The sequence below is a fragment of the Zingiber officinale genome, chromosome 7A (assembly GCF_018446385.1).
Source record: "Zingiber officinale cultivar Zhangliang chromosome 7A, Zo_v1.1, whole genome shotgun sequence".
Taxonomy (NCBI): domain Eukaryota; kingdom Viridiplantae; phylum Streptophyta; class Magnoliopsida; order Zingiberales; family Zingiberaceae; genus Zingiber; species Zingiber officinale.
Window position 1 is genome coordinate 3,891,967 of NC_055998.1, and position 18,558 is coordinate 3,910,524.

The window sequence follows — 18,558 nt, forward strand, 5'->3', positions numbered from 1 at the left end:
AAAATCATTTCAAAATTGATTTGAAAAACCTTGATGAAGCTTTTCTAGTGATAGCATTCATCATTGAGCAAGTTGATACAAAGATGGATTAACCTTGAGCTATTTCAAAGTTTTTCGAACTTTATATCAAGATTTAAAAATGGAAGTTATTTTCATAGAAAACTATTTTTCCATGATAATATATGTTATGAGGAATGTATCCTCAAAATTTTACAATTTTTGGAATTTTCTGTAATTTTTTAGGGGTTTCTGAATTTCGGGAGGAAAAATTCAGAACTCTTATCAGAGAGTTGTGGACCGATCAGAGAAGAGCCTGATCGGTCCAGAGTAGTGTGGATCGGTCACTGGACCGATCCAGGGAAGTCTGATCGGTCTGGTGACCGATCCAGAGGAGTTCTGATCGGTCTGATGACCAATCAGAGCGTGCCAAAATGCTTATTTTCGACTGATTGTCTGAAATTTCAGCTGTGGAAGTTGTATTTTAGATTTCTAAAGGATTGAAACTCTCCAAGACATTGTTGGTGCAATGGTCAAGGGGGAGTTGACCTTTAGGGAGAGTTTTACCTATTGGTCAAGCGGGAGTTGACTTTTAGGGGGAGTTTTTACTCGATTTCTGAGGATGAGTGATATGGGATTATCACTATGTTGATTGTTGTGTTTAGTATCAAGGGGGAAATTAAGGGTTTCAATGAAAGGTATGAGACTTTCATTAGGAAGAAACTCTTGACCTTGATTCACTCTTTTTGATGTGTGTCAAAAAGGGGGAGAATGTCTAGAGAATGTTCAAGGAAGAACATTGGAATTTGGGGAGAATGCTCAAGGAAGAACATTGGAGAACTATTGGAAAACCTAAGTTAGGTTATCGGGTTAACCTAACTTGATTATGGTTTTGTCAAACATCAAAAGGGGAGATTGTTGGTGCAACCCAGGTCAAGGTTGACCTGGTTGACCCGACTCGAGTTGACCTGACTCGAGTTTATTTTGATTTGACGAGAATAAAAGTTGTATCTTGATGTTTGACAAGAATACAAACTTGGGAGATTGTGGGTAACCTTGGTCAAGGTTGACCTGGTTGACCCGACTTGAGTTGACTTGATTCGAAAAGTCCAAGTATGGAGACTTGCACGGAAAAGAGCTTGGCACGGAAAAGTCCAAGTATGGAGACTTGCACGGAAAAGTCCAAGCAGGAGCTTGGCACGGAAAAGTCCAAGTATGGAGACTCACAGAAAAAGTCCAAGCAGGAGCTTGGCACGGAGAAGTCCAAGTATGGAGACTTGGCACGAAAAGTCCAAGCAGGGGGCGCAGGAAAAGTCCAAGTATGGAGACTTGGCACGGAAAAGTCCAAGCAAGGACCTTGGCACGGAGAAGTCCAAGTATGGAAGCTTGGCATGGGAAGTCGGAGAGGGCTCGTAGCCTGCCTCCTGACTAGGTCGAGAGGTTTGGAGCTCGCTCTCCGGACCGGACGAAGCCGAGAGGCCTCAGCTGCTCTCCGGACTAGGTCGAGAGGGCTCGGAGCTCGCTCGACCGGACGTGGAAGTCGGAGAGGGCTCGGTAGCTCGTTCTCCGGACTAGGCCGAGAGGGCTCGGAGCTCGTTCTCTGGACCGGACGAAGTCGGAGAGGGCTCGGTAGCTCGCTTCGGACTAGGCCGAGAGGGCCGGAGCTCGCTCGACCGGACGTGGAAGTCTGAGAGGGCTCTGAGCTCGTTCTCCGGACTAAGTCGAGAGGGCTCGGAGCTCGCTCTGACCGACGAAGTCGAGAGGGCTCGTAGCTCGTTCTCCGGACTAGGTCGAGAGGGCTCGTGAGCTCATTCTCTAGACCGGAAGGCTTTAGGGTTTAGGGCCGAAGTTTAGGCATTGGATCGGTCCGTGACCGATCCGGATACTGATTGTTCGATCGGTTCGGTGACCGATCGCAACCAAACAGTAATATTTCGTTAACCGACGGTCAGACCGATTAGGAAGCGATGGACTTCAGAGAGCGATAGAAGGATCGGCCTGGACCGATCCACCTATAGTCTGATCGGTCCACGCATCGATTCAAGCCAACTCTCGTGAGAGTTGGTTGATCGGTCTGGGACCGATCGCCACGCTCGATCGGTCCACGATCAGGATTTTGGACCGATCGGGATGGAGCCCGATCGGTCCGAGTTCAGCCGCTGAGACACAACGCCAGATTTCTCGTGTCTTCTTTGTCTTCTTCGCAGTTCATATAAGAGGTTTCTCAGGAAGGGTTCGAGGAAGCTCGCCGCCTCTTTCTTTCTCGATTCATCGCAATCGAGCTTTGTTGAGCTCATTTTCTCAAGCTCAGGAAGCTTCCTTCGCCGGTTCCCCGCTGTAGGTGTTTCGTGAAGTTGCGCTCATCCAATGACGAGAAGGCAAGTGTTTTTACATTCTTACCGCTTTGTATCAGGTCAGATTTAGACTCCTATCTTGCTGTTGCAAGAAGTTTGTGGCGAGGTTTCTCCACCCAGAAGGAGTTTCTATTAGCCGATTTTCCGGGGTCTCATCCACCGACGGATTGATAGGCTTCGTCCACCTTACGGACACGCCGAGGAGTAGGAGTTTCATCTCCGAACCTCGTTACATCGTCGAGTTTAAGGTTTGCTATTCTTTGTTTCATTTTTACATTGTATTTCCGCTGCGCTAACTAAAATTGTAGGAAGAAACGCGAATTTGGGGTCGGCTATTCACACCCCCCCTCTCTAGCCTCGACCGTCGATCCTAACAGACTTCTCCCAACTCCACTCCCAAACACCTGTGTTCCCTCCTCGTCATCGAGCGGATCCTTGTTGGAGCCGACTGGCTGCAGACTGTGGCTTTCCAGCTCGGCCATGACCGCAGCATTGATCTCTGGCTAGATGCATGCGCAACATTATTCGAGCTGCACAAAAGGAAGAAAAATCAGTTAGATTCAAAGATTGGGAGAGGAAAGAGCATACCTAGGCTGGACGGGAGGTTTGTGCTGATCGAGCTCAGGCCGAACATGTAGAGGACGCCCTCCTGCAGCAACTTGTGGATATGGTACTTCTGACCAGACAAGTTCGAAGCTGCATGGAGGTAGTCCGATCGACCTTTGAATTTCTTGAGTTCCAGAGGATTCATCACTTCTAGCTGCCAACTGGTCGGGAAATCTGGCTACTCGGGAAGGCGAACGAAGAAGAAGTAATCTCTCTAATGCTTGTTGGAGGACGACATCTTATCAAAGAAAACTAAGCTCACTCGGACTTGGAAGAGAAAAGTCCCCGGCTCAGACAACTTTGGATAAGAGGAATAATGAAAGAGCTGAGGGGTCAGAGGAATACCGTGCAGGCGGAACAGGACGACGACCCCACACAACAACCGAAAGGAGTTCAACACTAATTGATGGAGAAAAATACGAAAATATTAACAAACGGTCGAAAAAAGGGTGGATCGGGAACCACAGACCACGGTGAATTGATCCCTAAAGAAATAAAGAGAACTCGATGGTGGTTCATGCAGCTGATCAGAAGCAGAAGGAAGAACGATTTGGTAATCAGGAGGGAACTCATAAGTAGATTGCAAGCTCTCAGCGTCGCCCCCATCAAATCTGGACTCGATGGAAATGTACTAGAGCCCAGGGATGGAGGCAAGGGGTTATGAGCAGCTTGCCATCGGAAACGAAGGGGATGATGAAGAGCAACGAAAAGATTTGAGCAAAAAAATGAAGAGACTTATAGAAAGTATCGCCGGAGAAGAAGCAACAATGAAGTGTCGTAAGGAAGCTTGATGACAAAGGCACGCGAAGTGAAGGAGACGACAACGTACACGGGTTTATAAACCTCACGATCGATCGACCTGAGCCGTCTGATCTAGGGTTGCGAAAAACTAGGAGGAGATCCGGTCGTTGAATTCGAAAAGGCGTCTATCACATCATCAGCGGATATCCGCCTGTCACGTCAAACGTGCAGCGATAGAAAGTGGGGCACGTGGTGCTCAGTCACCGGATGACATTTACGAGGTTTAATTAAATGGTATGGCCGCATGCTCGACTATAATAGTAGAGATATACACGCTCTTTGAGAAATCTGGATAACGTCAGGACGTTCGGCCGAGGAACACAAGGAACAGATCTTTAGCCAAGTGTTGCCACCCATTGTTCGAGTGAACGGATGCACAGTTATCATACAGCCGAATGCCCGAGGCACAGTTGGCTTTGAGAAGCTTGGGTCGAATGACATTTATAGGATCAGTCGGGTGATGCAAAGCCAAATGGCAAAGGCATAGGAACCACCGAATACTCTATTGGTCCAGTCAGTCAGACTTGCAGTCTCCTTCGACTAAACTTGAGGGGGAGGCTTGTGATGTGACGATGGAGAGAGGCCTACCCGACAATTGTCAGGGTGGTGGTCAAAGTCAAGATGGTCAATGCCTGAGTGTCAAAAGGTCGAACGCAGGATCATTGCAATAGTCGGTTGGGCGGTTAGGCCCTGGTCGACAGGAGAGGGGTCCGGGCAGACCTCCAGTCCGGATCGGGATGATACGCAAGACAACCGATGCTCAATATGGAGCAGCAGGATGCTGAGGGAGACTGTATAGCTGGTCTGAACAGGGAAGATATGTTACTACACGGTCATCGCATAGAAGAACCACAAATGTCGTTAGAGCAGAGGAGTCCCGGCTGAGCGGCTACCTTGCTCGGCCAATCACCGGGCCCTGGCCATTAATGGAGCGGAGTCCTGGTCGAGCGGCTATCCCGCTCGGTCGAGCAACAAGACCACTGTAGTATCGTTCGACATCCTTTTGGGAGATAGTACCGCTGATATGAGGCATGGTCGACAGGTGAATTGTACGACAGAAGCTTCTACTGTCGCATCATGGATATGCATGCTTTGTTAAGATATGATGTCAGACGTACTTTCCTGACAAGGCCCTTTCATGGGACACATGGGAGAGCATGCCCATGCCCTCCAAGGCTCTATATAAAGGCTATCCTTCACCGACGGAGGTACACATTATTCTTGAGTTCTATTGTTGCTCTACTTTTCTCTACATTCTGATGATCGACTTAAACGTCGGAGGGTCAACACCGAGGACCCCTTCCCTGGTTCGGCACACACCGTTTGTTTTACATAGCGGAGCGAAGTCCACGCACAATTAGTGGAGCCGCCACCTCCAAATTTTCTAATTTCACGCTTTCGGACAGGATCAAACATGATTAACAAATTATGCTATTTTCTAAATGATTTTTAACATGTTTTTTTTTTTTGCAAAAACAACCTTAAAAAAATAAAAAAAATGCATAATATATAATCTTTGAAAATGGGAAAATAATTAAAAAAATTAAAATAATATCTTATATTTTATTAAAGAAAAATGATTTAAGAAAAATCTCAAGGAAAAATTTGAGAATAAGTACATAAAATAATGAAATTATAAAGGTAAAAATAGTATGTGATGAATTTATGTGTTTATTTTTGAATTTTTCTTTAATAGTTTTTTCCTCTGTTTATCATTGTTAATCAGAGATATGAGTTGAAAATAAAATTTTAAATAGTGCATAAACAAAATTAATTAAAATAAAAAATAAATCATATAAAATAAATAGAATTTTATAAATTAAGAGTTTTACCAAAACATGTGATGCTAAATAGTAAAATGGGCCAGTAAATGGGCCGTTGTCACTTTAACCTGCCCTTTCGTTTTCTTCTTCGGCGGTGGTCGCCGCCCGTGTCTTCTTCTTCAGCGATTCTTAGGCCAGCGGAGATCAGATAGACGCTTTTGTTTGGCGAAGTCATGGGAAAAGCTTCCAAGGACAAACGGGTATTCATATCTCTTTTGTCTCTTCATTTTCTTTTTTCTGGTAGTTTGGCTGATTTCTCCGCGTCCTTGTACGCCGTCTATGTGTTGCAGGATATTTATTACCGGAAAGCGAAAGAGGAGGGGTGGCGTGCGCGGAGTGCTTTCAAGCTTCTCCAAATCGATGAGGAATTCAACATCTTCGAAGGTAACTGAAAATCATCTCCTTTTACCTTATGCTTCAAATAGCTACGTGTCAGGTTCTATTCATGAACTTTGTTGCTTCGTTTGCTTAAGTATTTATGATTCTGGTTGTTGATTTAGACTTTGTTGAATGCAATCTAAGTTCCTCTTTGCTAGAGACTGCATGTCACGAAATTGTAGAGTGAAGTTGATGCAGGGGAAGAAAATCCGGGTGCGACATTCGAATTAGAGGTTTGCAGAGAAAGACATGAGAAGATAATTCGTAAACAAAGAGGAGCCGCCTATAGGTTTAAACGAAAATAATTTGTTTATTCAAATCAAAACCAAATTCAACATTAACCACATTCTTTTTATAAGAGCTCTAACCCTTGTTTAAATAACCTAAAAAATTAAGAAAAAGTCACAATAGAAAAAGAAAAAGTAAAAAAGAACTAATCTTTAAAAAAAAGATAAAATCTAAACTAACTTTATAAAAAGAAAATTAATCCTAAAAAAAAGAGATAAAATCTAAATTAATTTTAGAAAAGAAAACTAATTCTAAAAATTCGAAACAAATAAAAGAAAAGTCAAAAGACCAAATCTAGAGTTTTGACGACCTAGTTAGCCGATTTCGTCTCGTCTGGACTCTGAATTGAGTGCAACCATGTCAGGAGGTCACAAACTAATCATCTTTCTTGTAAGTAGTCGCGATCGTCCTTCTTCAAGATCCAAAAGGGAGGTTGGTAGTCTCGTTTTATTCTTGTAATAGCTTGAAGGAGAACATAGCCGGGTTGGATGATATGAGATGATTGTGTCCCTGGATGCTCCTACATTAGAAGTTTGCGAGCAAACACACACACACACACACATTAGTTAAGGCCAGTGCCTTTGCATGTGAAGCTTGTGCATGGTGGTATCATGTCAAAAGACAAAAAAGGATAGCCACTTCTATTGATTCGTTATTATGTTATCATGTTCGTTGGATTCTCAAGCAAACATGCAACCATATATGCAGGCCATAATATTGAATCATCCTATGTTCCTCGCTTATGAAATCTACTTTGGCTTGTTATTAAAAATTAAAATCCTAATTTTTACTATCTTATGAATGACTTTATACGGGGAATTCTACTAGACAATGCCATTAATTTGTTATAAATTTCTATATCATGTTTTTATGATTCTTCCTATAATCATACTTCATGGTTAGTTTCATTCCTTCTATAGGAGAGAACAAGCAAACACTGCTTTCATGAAACTAAAAAGTGAAATTTCCATCTCATCTTTGAAAGATTTATTTTTTTGGTCAATAATTATGCAGTTGCTTACATAGTTGATAGTTGCATTTGTCAATCTACTTAATCTAACCATTTAGTGAAACATGCATTGAATTCTCTTCTCAAGTAGATATGAACTGGAAGATTAGAGTGTTAAGCAATGAAGAGAGAGGCCAAGAGAAGGCAGTTATGCATTGACAATAGGAAAATAAAATTTCGTTGTACGTACTGCAGCAATTGCTACCGTTACGGGTTGTAAGACTGGTCCTTGAATGCAATCATTTTCAAACAGAAAGTTCATGATACTTTTTATGTTCATCTGAACTTTTAGCAAATATTTAGATGTTAATTTGACATAATAATCAGAAAATCAAACTCAGGACAAACTTTTTTTCCAATAAAATTATTTTTATTGTTTTTATTTTGGAAAATATAAAACGTATAATGTTTGACACATTTCAATGTGGCAGGAGTAAAACGTGTAGTTGATCTCTGTGCAGCGCCAGGTAGTTGGAGTCAGGTATGATATACCTCTTGATGATCTTTTTTCTTTTGGGAAATCATGCTAATTGCATCAATTCATTTTTTTATGCCTTTAATTAGGTTGGTGTTGCATAATAGAATGTGTATAAGCATGTTTCTCCACTTATTCAAATTTCCTAATGTTGAGCTATTATATTTCTAGCTGGACACAGACTGCTATATTTATCCTCTTCCTCAAATCTGTTCCTTGAGATCTTTCCTGTATGCCATTAGAATTTGACCACTTGCATTTCGATAACATGGTTTGATGATTCACCTGAGATAAAACATGAGTCTCCTGCCTTTTTCTAACTTATGAATCAGGCGCTAAAATGCGGTTTTAAAATAAATTTTTCTGTCTATTGTCTGCTTAGTCCAACTTACCTATTTGAGTTATGCAGCCGCCTATGGATTTTAAAATTTTCTTTTTCTATTAGGTTCGTAAAAAAGTAGTTTTTATACTTGTCTCCCTAAGGTAATCTCAGTGTACCAGTGTCTTGAGTAGTCAATGGAGTGTTTTTTCTTGTTCTTGTTGTATTGGTATTATACTTTTAAATTTATAGCCGATTTTAGGTATTATTTCATCTTTCTGTGTTAACATGTCCTCAAATCCCCAAGTCACTGACCTTAATTTTATCAAGCTATTTCTTGACTCGCTCCCCAGCCACAACCCTTCTTCACTTAGGTTAAGTTGTGATTTTATTATGCTTTTGAAGTTTCTTAGTCTTCTCTAGATTTGGTGATTGGGTATATGCATTCCCATTGTTAGATTTCAATTTTCATATAGAATGAAGTATTTTATTCTATTTTAAATAATTTACTGAATACTCATACAAAATTTTAATTTTCTTGACTGAAATATTTTAACAATATGGTGCTATCATTATAGTTTAGATATTCTTTAGTTTCAAGAGGATCCATTATTATTAGTTTTCTCTAGCATGGATGTTGAATGCAATTTTGGGTATAATATAAACTGATTTCAGTGGCAGTTTGGTATAGACCTAATAATGTTAATATTTGTACTGATGATCCATAGCAACCTTGTTCATGACCTGGTTTGAAAAAAATGATTTTTAGAACAACACTATCATTTAGGGATTATTCCATGTGTAGGTAACACTTAACTTGACAAATCGTATGATGAGTCTACAAATCTTATTGTAATTTGAATGAATTGAGTTCATCAGAACAATTTTTAATATGACATTTTCAGTAAAATGCGGATTCTCTTAACTCCTTTATGAGATACAGAGGAAATGGTGAGAGTTGGTCAGGCTGATCCTGATTTGCTAACTTTTTAATCCTTTTCTTAGCAATCTTAGGTACATTTAAAATCTCGTTTAGTGCCAACATTTTAGTAGCCAGTTGTAACAAAATTGTTTGTGTTTATCTTTGTATATGAGGTGGTGCATGTAGATATCGACCAAAAGGGAAGGGATAAAGAGAAAAATGAGAAAGAATGAAAGGTAGAAAGCGGAAGAAGCAAAATAAAAAGAAGTAGAGGAAGGATGAAGATGAGGCAGTTATATTCCTAGTGTTTTCAATGTTTACCATGGAGGGATGCTTGACTAACATTCTTGCCCAAATGAATTTCATGTTATGACTTCCTCATGCCCCACCTCTGAAATTCCTACCTTGTGCCTCCCTTCGATTTAAAACTTCTATGTCCACTTGGCTACCTGATTGATGTTGGTTTCAGTCCCTGCTCTTATCAGATGGATCAGAATGAAGTTCGACTTTCAATGAATGATGTTAGATTATTCTGTACAATTGTGCTTGTAAGGATTAATTACATTTTTTTTCTCAACTGGTGCTTTCTATTGAGAATTCATATTACAAGCAACATGCATTGAAAAATCACTTGATAATTTCCACAAGCACAAATTCCACTTTTTATGGGTCCAGAGATTCTCTCACAAAACAATTCATCTTTTTTCCGATTTATTGGTCTTATAATGAAACGTATAGGGCTTTGTCACCTTTCCAACTATCTCTCCATTAGGTAAAATTTTATTGGCCCAAGCCTTTATTTGTTGAGGAGAAATTAGGCCAATTCGAAGTTGTTGATGTTTATACCGGTCAATCATAGAATAGAAATTTTGATTCATTCCGATCAAGCTTCCTTCCTATTAATCTGGAAGTTCTTCTCAGATACAAGGAAATGATTCAGTTCTATAGCTAAAGATTGTAGTTCTCGAACGAGCAATCTAAAAGATTCTGGAGCATCTTCTAGGTTAGATACTCTTCCTCCAATGATCATAGCACCAAGTACTTCTTGACGAGCTCTAATATCATCAGATTTATAAGTAAGCATCTCTTGTAAAATATGAGCAACACCAAATCCCTCTAAAGCCCAAACTTCCATTTCTCATACTTGTTGTCCCCCTTGCTTTGCCCTTCCTCTAAGGGGTTGTTGTGTAATAAGTGCGTAATGTCTACTAGAATGTCCATGGATTTTATCATCAACTTGATAAATTAATTTTAAAATATAAGACTTTCCTATTAAGACAGGTTGTTTGAAAGGATTTCTTGTTCTTCCATCAAATATTCTGCTTTTTCTCGGATATTCCGGTTCAAATACCCATGGATTTTTTGTTTGCTTACTGGCTTCGTATAATTCAGAAAACACTAGCTTTCTCGAAGCCTCTTGCTTATATCTCTCATCAAAAGATGCTATTCTATAATGTCTTTTTAACAGATCTCTCGCTAACCCGAGTGAACATTCAAATATCTGTCCCATATTCTTTCGTGATGGTAGTCCTAATGGGTTGAAGACCATATCAACAGGTGTTCTATCTTGCAAATAAGGAATATTTTGTTTAGGCAAAATTTTGGAAATGATACCTTTATTCCCATGCCTTAAACTACTTTATCACCTACTTTGATTTCACATTTCTGTGAAATATATACACGAATCATTTTTAAATTATAACTGGACCCATCCCCCCTTTTCCGGATCCATCTCACGTTAATAACGCGCCCTCTTCCGCCTATAGGTAGTTTTAGAGAAGTTTCTTTTGCAGTGGATACCTGAATTTCAAGAATGACTCTTAATAACCTATCCTTTGAAGCATACGAGGATTCGTTTAATCGTTTGCCGTCTAAGGTCTTAATTTTCCTACTAAAATATCACCTGTTTCTACCCAAGATCCCAGCATCACAACTCCATTTCTGTCTAAATTGCGGAGTAAATGAGCCTCTAGATGTGATATTTCCCTAGTGAATCTTTCAGGTCCTTGGCTTGTCGTATGAGTCTGAATTTCATATTTCCGGATGTGAAAAGAAGTATAAATATCTTCATATACCAAACGTTCACTAATTAGTACCGCATCTTCAAAATTGTAACCTTCCCATGGCATATAAGCTACTAATACATTTTTTTCCGAAAGTGAGTTCCCACCAACTGTAGCCGCACCGTCCGCTAAAATTTGTCCCTTTTTAATGCATTTACCTCGCGAAACCTGAGGTTTTTGATGCATACAAGTATTTTCGTTGGAACGTTGACAGATAACTAATGGAATACTTATAGTAGTGTCTCCATTACTTGCAAAAATAATCTTGTGAGGATCAGTATAAATGATCTTTCCCTCGTGTTCGGCTATAGCGGAAACCCCCGAATCTAGAGTTGTTTGACGTTCCAGTCCAGCTCCAACAATGCACCTCTCGGACTGAGAAAGCGGAACTGCTTGGTGCTGCGTATTAGAACTCATTAAAGCCCAATTCGCATCATTATGCTCGATAAAAGGAATGAGAGAAACTCCAATAGAAAAATGTTGGAAGGGAAAAATACTTCTAAGATGAATTTGTTCCATGCAATAGTCAGGAACTCTTGACGGTGTCGAGCTGGAACAACTTATTCTTCCTGAATACTCTGATTCAAGGCCAAAGAATTTCCAGCTGCTACCCTATAATATTCTTCTCTATTTGGTGATAAATAGACTATCTGTGCCTCCTTTTTTTATCTTTCAAATATTTCATAAAACGGACTTTTTATGGATCCCCAATGGCCGATCCTCACATGCATGGCTAAGGATCCATTAAGTCCAACATTGATTCCTTCGAATGTATGAATTGGTGCTTTCTATTGAGAATTCATATTACAAGCAACATGCATTGAAAAATCACTGTTTAATAATTATCTTTAATTTATTAATCTTAGCACTCTTAGTTTTTTAGAAATAGATATTTTGTTTATGGTGGCATAGTTTGCCTCTGAGAATGAAAGTCTGGTTCTGGCAATGTACTAGCAGACCTAGGAAGTTAAAACCATACATATTCTTCACAAAAGAAAAAAACTGAAAATTTGTTCAGAAGCCGATAAAATCTAATTTATATATCTAATTTGAATCCTATGAAGTTTTAGAAGAAGAAACCCTTAATCTTGTACAATCATTTTTGAGGATTTGTAAATGATGCATACATACAAATAATTAGCACATAGTCTATATCCAGGGAATGACCTTTGCCATGTTTGTTAGTCATTCAATTGCCCCTGCGAGACCAAATATCTTTTTCACCCCTAAACCTCTGCCTTTATCTCCTTATATTCCAACTGTGGAGGAAAGTATATTCTTAAGATGCTCAGTTTGTCTTTGATTTTGGTTCAAATTCTCACTAATTCTTCTGTAATTTTTTAATATATCTTGTTCTGGGTGAAAATGTTTGTTTTGTAGACACATAATTAGTTATCAACAAATTATCTGAAATAGACCATTTTTTCAAGCATTAACAATGATTTTCTATTAGAAGAACATTATAATGTGTGATTCCCTTCTTGGACCATGTGAATCCTTGGTCAATGATATGATCTTATTTAATTTATCTGTAGGTCTTGAGTCGCAAATTGTATGTTCCAGCAAAGTTGTCATCAGCTTCTAGGTAAGATTTGTCTATTTACTTCTAGTAGAGGTTTGAGTTAGTAATCATTTGTAAATAATCTAGAATGTCTATTATAGTTAGATATTTCTGATAGAATCCTATTGTAGTTACATTATGCTATACAATTTCCTTATGACCTAAACTTATACAGTGATTGTTCCTGTTCCTTCAATATTAACGTTTTTTTTTTATAAATTTATATGGTGGTGAGCCTCCAAGCCTTGTTGAATTTATTGAGGCAACACAGATTCTTGTCAAATAGTCTTTTTTAATGCAGGATAAATCAAGTTCGTTGAATGTATACTGAGTTCCCTGACCTTGCATGTGGCTCATTTGCGGAGTTTCTGTCATTGAATTTGTGCATCTATTTTAGCTTTAGTTTGTAATAGAAGAATGTAATTTTAGGTGGAATTCCGAAAGGCTGTTATTGGATATACATATACCAATTTAGGTGAGGGAGCATGATTCATATAAACTGGCTACAACTTAATCTCCATGTATCGACATTTTATTGTAGGGATGCTGATCTTCCACTTATTGTTGCAATCGATTTGCAGCCTATGGCTCCTATTGAGGGTGTTATTCAAGTGCAGGGTGATATCACTAATGCTCGAACTGCAGAAGTGGTAACATTATTTTGTACTTGACATTTATTACTATTTTTAACAGTTGGATTGTTACTTGATACTTCATTCTTCTGTAACTTTACCATGTCATGTATTTGCAGTGAAAGTGGAAATAAACTGTCATGTATTGTTATTTCTTGAAATGTTGCAAACTTTTCTTTAATTTCTTGTGAATAAATTTTAATCTACCAACGTCCATGTTATTTGGGCTTTGAGTAAACTTGATAACAAGTTTTGGAAATTTCTAGTTTCTATTCGAACGCTTTCTCTAGTGAAGGAGGATATTTATTTTATTGTTTGAGTAAAAAACTTGAAACTAGGAGCCACTAATTAACTTCTAATTATCATCATTAAGCTGTTTTTGTTCCAAATATTTGGATTGGTTCCATGGATTTTATCCCTCCATCATTATGGCAATGAACTTGTAATGATATTGGGAAATTTCGCGCGCGCGCACGCACACACGCGCGCGCGCGTGCGCACACACACATTTTATGATATAAAGTCTTCTCTTAAGGCAATTTTCATTCAGTTCCCTGATGGGGTCGTATATGAACCTGACACACACACACACACACACAAAGTCTTCTCGTAAGGCAATTTTCATTCAGTTCCCTGATGGGGTCGTATATGAACCATCTGCCTATTTAACTAACTAGAATGAACCTGCCAGGTAATCCGACATTTTGATGGGTGCAAAGCCGATTTAGTTGTCTGTGATGGTGCTCCAGATGGTAAGAATGCTCTATACACTCTCATTGTAATTTTATTTGAACCCCAATCTTTAGTATCTTTATTCTTTTGGTTGAGAGTTACCTCTGAACTTATTGCAGTTACTGGCCTACATGATATGGATGAATTTGTTCAGTCTCAACTTATATTGGCAGTAAGTACAAATATGTCCAATATTTTCATTATTCTGAGCCTACTTATTATTCCTAAATAAGAGTCAGGATGACAATACATCAGAGTATTCATGAAAAAAAAAGTTGAAACTTCCATTTGTTCAATACTTTGAATGCTTTTGTCTACATCTGCTTTACACTTATAATCGCAGACAAAAACTTTATAATCCTGGTTCAGCTCATATTTTTCTATGCTAATCCCTGAGTTAGTATGTGTAAACCATGAAATGTTGTGAAGCCTTTGAAGTTTAAATTTTGGTCATGGTTGCACAACTTCCAGTTATGTTTCAGTTTTATCAAGCTGACTCTTGATTCGTACTATTATCTTTTCTGAACTTTCTTGAGTTAATAAATTTACTTTGAAGATTATTGGTTGTTTGTTTTTATCATGCTATGGTAATCTATTATTGATTTTCTTTGTTGTAGGCTCTAACAATTGTTACTCACGTGCTTCGAGTAGGTGGAAAATTCATTGCAAAAATATTCCGGGGTAAAGATACAAGCCTTCTGTATTGCCAAGTAAAATGCTCCTTATATTGGTTCACGCTTAGTCAAATTTCTTGTTTGCTTTGAGCATCTGCTTACTATCGTGTTTTTTCTCCCTTTGCAGCTGAAACTATTTTTTTCCCAGGTTACATTTGCAAAGCCCAAAAGTAGTCGTAACTCAAGCATAGGTAAGATTGCTTATCATTTAGAGTTACCTTTTTGCTGCTAAAATACAAGTTGGTGTTATTTAGAGCAGATTCTATCAATGAAGCTACATGTTTATATTAGTTTATATGTTGGTTTTCATGTGAAAATAAATTCCAACCAAATTGAAAGTGAATGCCTATTGTTCTTTCTGTTATAAAACATACCTAAATTCTTATTTCAATTTCATCCCCTTAATGCATACTGATGTGATGCCATGGAGATATGGCCATGACAAAACGTAGGATACTTTGCAGTCGGTACAATAGATTCTTTGTTCTCGAGTTGGTACAATCTGAGCTGGACATGGTTTAATAATATGTTTAAAGTGGAAAGTACTTTTCTTGTAAAGCTGAATTAGTACATCAAAATTGATGATGATGAATAATAAAATACACTATATTGCTTCATATGAAATTAAGATTTTTTTAATAATAGAAAATTTTGAAAATACTTTTGCAATTTTTTTATACCATAAGAGGTTCTCAACTATATTTATGTCGCAGAGGCATTTGCTGTTTGTGAGAATTATTCACCTCCTCAAGGTTTTAATGAGAGAGATTTATATCATCTTCTGGAAAAAGTTGGTACTCCCTCTGGCGTTGATAATTTAGGTCAGCTGCTCACCTTAGAACTTTCTGCATGATTCACCTTCATTTCCTTCGCACCTGTTAAACATGCATGTCTATTACAATCTAGTTGTCGCTGATCTATATTTCTTTTATACAATCAGCTGCATGGATATCTCATGCTATTAGTTTCACAGTGCCATGTAATCAATGGCGTAGTCAGGATCTTCAACTACCCTGGGATATTGTTATTCTATGACTGTGCTTTCTATGATTTGCTACTCCTCGATGCAGCTACGGTCCTTCTACAGAGGAGGCCCGGGGCGGAAAAAAAAAGGCCCAAAATAAATTTGGGCCCCAACTACTCAAGGCCCCAATTACATGCCTAAAAAAATAAAAATAAACGATAATATCAAAAAATTCTGAAATATGAATTTGGGCCAAACTATTCAAAGCCCTAATTACATGCCTATAATACATAATACTAAAAAAAAAAATTTTGAGCCCTCTCAAATCATGGGCCGAGGGCCATCGCCCAGTGCCGCCCTCCTCCAGGGCCGGCCCTGCCTCGATGCATCGAACGACAAATAAAAGAAAACCCTTTTTAAATTTGGGCTCAATATATAAGTCTAAAAATTACTAGGTAGCTAGATTTGAACTGAATATATAAGCCTAAAAATTATTAGGCTACTGGGTTTCACTGGGATGGAAGCCTAAAAATTACTGGGCTGCTGGATTCGGTCTCAATATATAAACCTAAAAATTATTCAGCTGTTGCGTTACACTGGGCTAGAGCCAGGTAAAGCCCAACCTTGGCTACGCCATTGCCTGTAATGAAATAAAACCTAGAGGATAATTCAAGGACAGAATACACACACTGACGCACATATATGGAATTAATACATATATATGTGGAATATCCTGCAACTCATCATATGATTAGATGATCTGTTCCAAGTCTTTATTAACTTGATTTTCCATATGAATCTTCTGATGACATTTCCATCCCCTTAAAGTTTTCTACACATGACCCAAATGTAAATCTGCTTCCCTTCACGATATTAGATGCACAACACCATTGACTGTTTGATGTGATAAGGAATCTGTGGCTAAACTTCTGATTCCATTGGATATCAGCTTCAGTTTCCTTGCATTTGTGCTAAAACAATCAGTTCTTTTCATCACAGATGTGATCGCCATATTTAGTAGTTATATCTGGTTGAGATCTCATCAAACTAAGGGTTTGTTTAATTTGTGAGAAATGCAAGAGCAACTAGAGGTATCTTCCACTAACACCAACTTGCCACCTCATGTAGTGTTTTTAATCAACATTTACTCTGTAAAGCTTAATAATATGAATTTGTTCCTACACAAAGATCCTACTATCCTCCACTCTTCTTATTCTAACTTCACTCCATTTGCTACCATGGGCAACTTCAGTTAAGAAAACTCGATGGACCATTAAGCTCAGAACTAAACGATACATAAAGATTTTCTTGTGTTACACAATGATTAGGATCACGTTCTATAGAGGGCACTTATAATATTTGATGTGAAGGGCACCTTCACTGTAGCATGATCAAGCGGACACTGACATGTAATCCCACAATTCATAACCAGACCATGTGGCTGTGGAGGCCTCCATAGCAAATTCTATGAAAGACTTCTGTAGTAGAATGTGTTTCATGATTATGAGACAGCTGATATTTTATATTGCCCTTGCAGCTGAATGACTTGCATCGTCTATTTTGAGCTTGTTTACCTATTTCTTCTCTTGAAATCCCAGAATGGAAATCATGCTAAATTAAACAATCCAAGTGAAATTCCATATCTTGCATTTTCAATTAAAAATCATGGATAACGTTATGCTCTCTTGACAGATTGCCGAAGTGGGTGGTTAGAGGGACCAAACAAGGTTTACATTCCATTTTTAGCATGTGGAGACCTCAATGGCTATGATTCAGATCGTTCTTACCCACTCCCAAGTTCTTCAGAGGGTGGCTTATACAAGAGTTTGGATCCCGTGCAGCCTCCCATTGCTCCACCTTATAAAACAGCACTAGAACTGAAGAAAGCTTCAAGTCACGGGATTATCGACATTGAAAAGCTATCTTTGAATTCAGATTTGTAAAACACTGAATAATTTAAGTAGATTCGGTTATATCTATTATAGTTTCCTCAATTTGAGAGATTTCAAATGAATGCTACAATCATATCTGCGAATGAGGTCCGAATGACAGCTAAGTTATGACACTGAAATGTACCAATGCAATGTGTGCAGGTCCAAAATCAGTGTACACTGTAGTTCCAATGCAACACATGAGCTATTGCAATTATTATTCTGATTTTTAAATTATTGATTTTAAAAAGCTTTTTAGCAGGTGGAAAAATATCTTTTCCAGTTTCCACGTGCAAAGATACAAAGACAATACTGAAGACCCAAGAAAACCGACTAGTGAATCTCACGAACTGTTCACAGGAGAGGGTACTAGTATCTCATATAAAGCTAACACAAATTGCAGGTTCAGCTTCCCCTAGCACGATCTCTTGGATGATGAGTTGAGGAATTTGATGCAGTCTTCAATGGCCTCGGACAGGTGGGTATCTCCTGGCGCAGCAAATCTCTGTGGAGTCATGGTGGAAGAAGAGACTTTGGCTGTTGGCTGCCACATCCTGCTTCTGCTTCTCGAGATGGGCTTCTGATTAGTCCTCGACGCCCTGACGTCGAGAAGGCGAAGGACTCTCGCCCACGAGCAACGAGCATTCTTGAGCAGCCGAGAGGAGATGCCCCTGCCTCCTCGTTTGCTCCCTGTTGAATCTTCGCAATGCCCACTAGATGTTTGATGAAATACGTGCTTCTCTATATCATTGGAGCTGCGGAAGTCCATGCTGTCATCGCACTCGAGAAGATAGTGTAAACATTTATGGCGAGACATTCTCAGGCAGCCAAGAAAACAGAGGTCAAAGAGAATGGCTGGCTTTGGACTAGCGGAACGCCAACCGGGATGGTATATGCTTGGCGTCACGCTTAATTTGGCCGATGGTTGAAGAATCTTATCACCCTTGGTGCAAGATAAAGGTTCGTCAAGGCTTGCGAGAGGGGAAAGCGACTTCATGCTAGATGACAGTTTGAGCCCGTCACGCTGCT

At 38.9% G+C, this 18,558-nt stretch overlaps 1 protein-coding gene across 4 annotated transcripts; it reads left to right on the top strand.

The window, feature by feature from the left end:
- The first annotated feature begins 5,637 nt into the window (after nt 1-5,637).
- LOC122000794 (putative tRNA (cytidine(32)/guanosine(34)-2'-O)-methyltransferase) lies at nt 5,638-17,763 on the top strand. 4 transcript variants are annotated; one of them, XM_042555251.1, is made up of 11 exons: nt 5,638-5,781; nt 5,872-5,965; nt 7,688-7,737; nt 12,571-12,620; nt 13,138-13,246; nt 13,920-13,980; nt 14,080-14,132; nt 14,578-14,670; nt 14,762-14,825; nt 15,348-15,455; nt 17,291-17,763. In XM_042555251.1, exons 1-11 carry the CDS (start codon nt 5,755-5,757, stop codon nt 17,539-17,541), a joined length of 960 nt encoding a protein of 319 aa, XP_042411185.1. In that variant the 5' UTR covers nt 5,638-5,754; the 3' UTR covers nt 17,542-17,763. The 4 variants fall into 4 exon arrangements, with proteins under 4 accessions (XP_042411185.1, XP_042411186.1, XP_042411187.1 ...); XM_042555252.1 differs by having other exon boundaries at nt 14,612-14,641; XM_042555253.1 differs by lacking the exon at nt 15,348-15,455.
- Nucleotides 17,764-18,558: the final 795 nt, after the last annotated feature.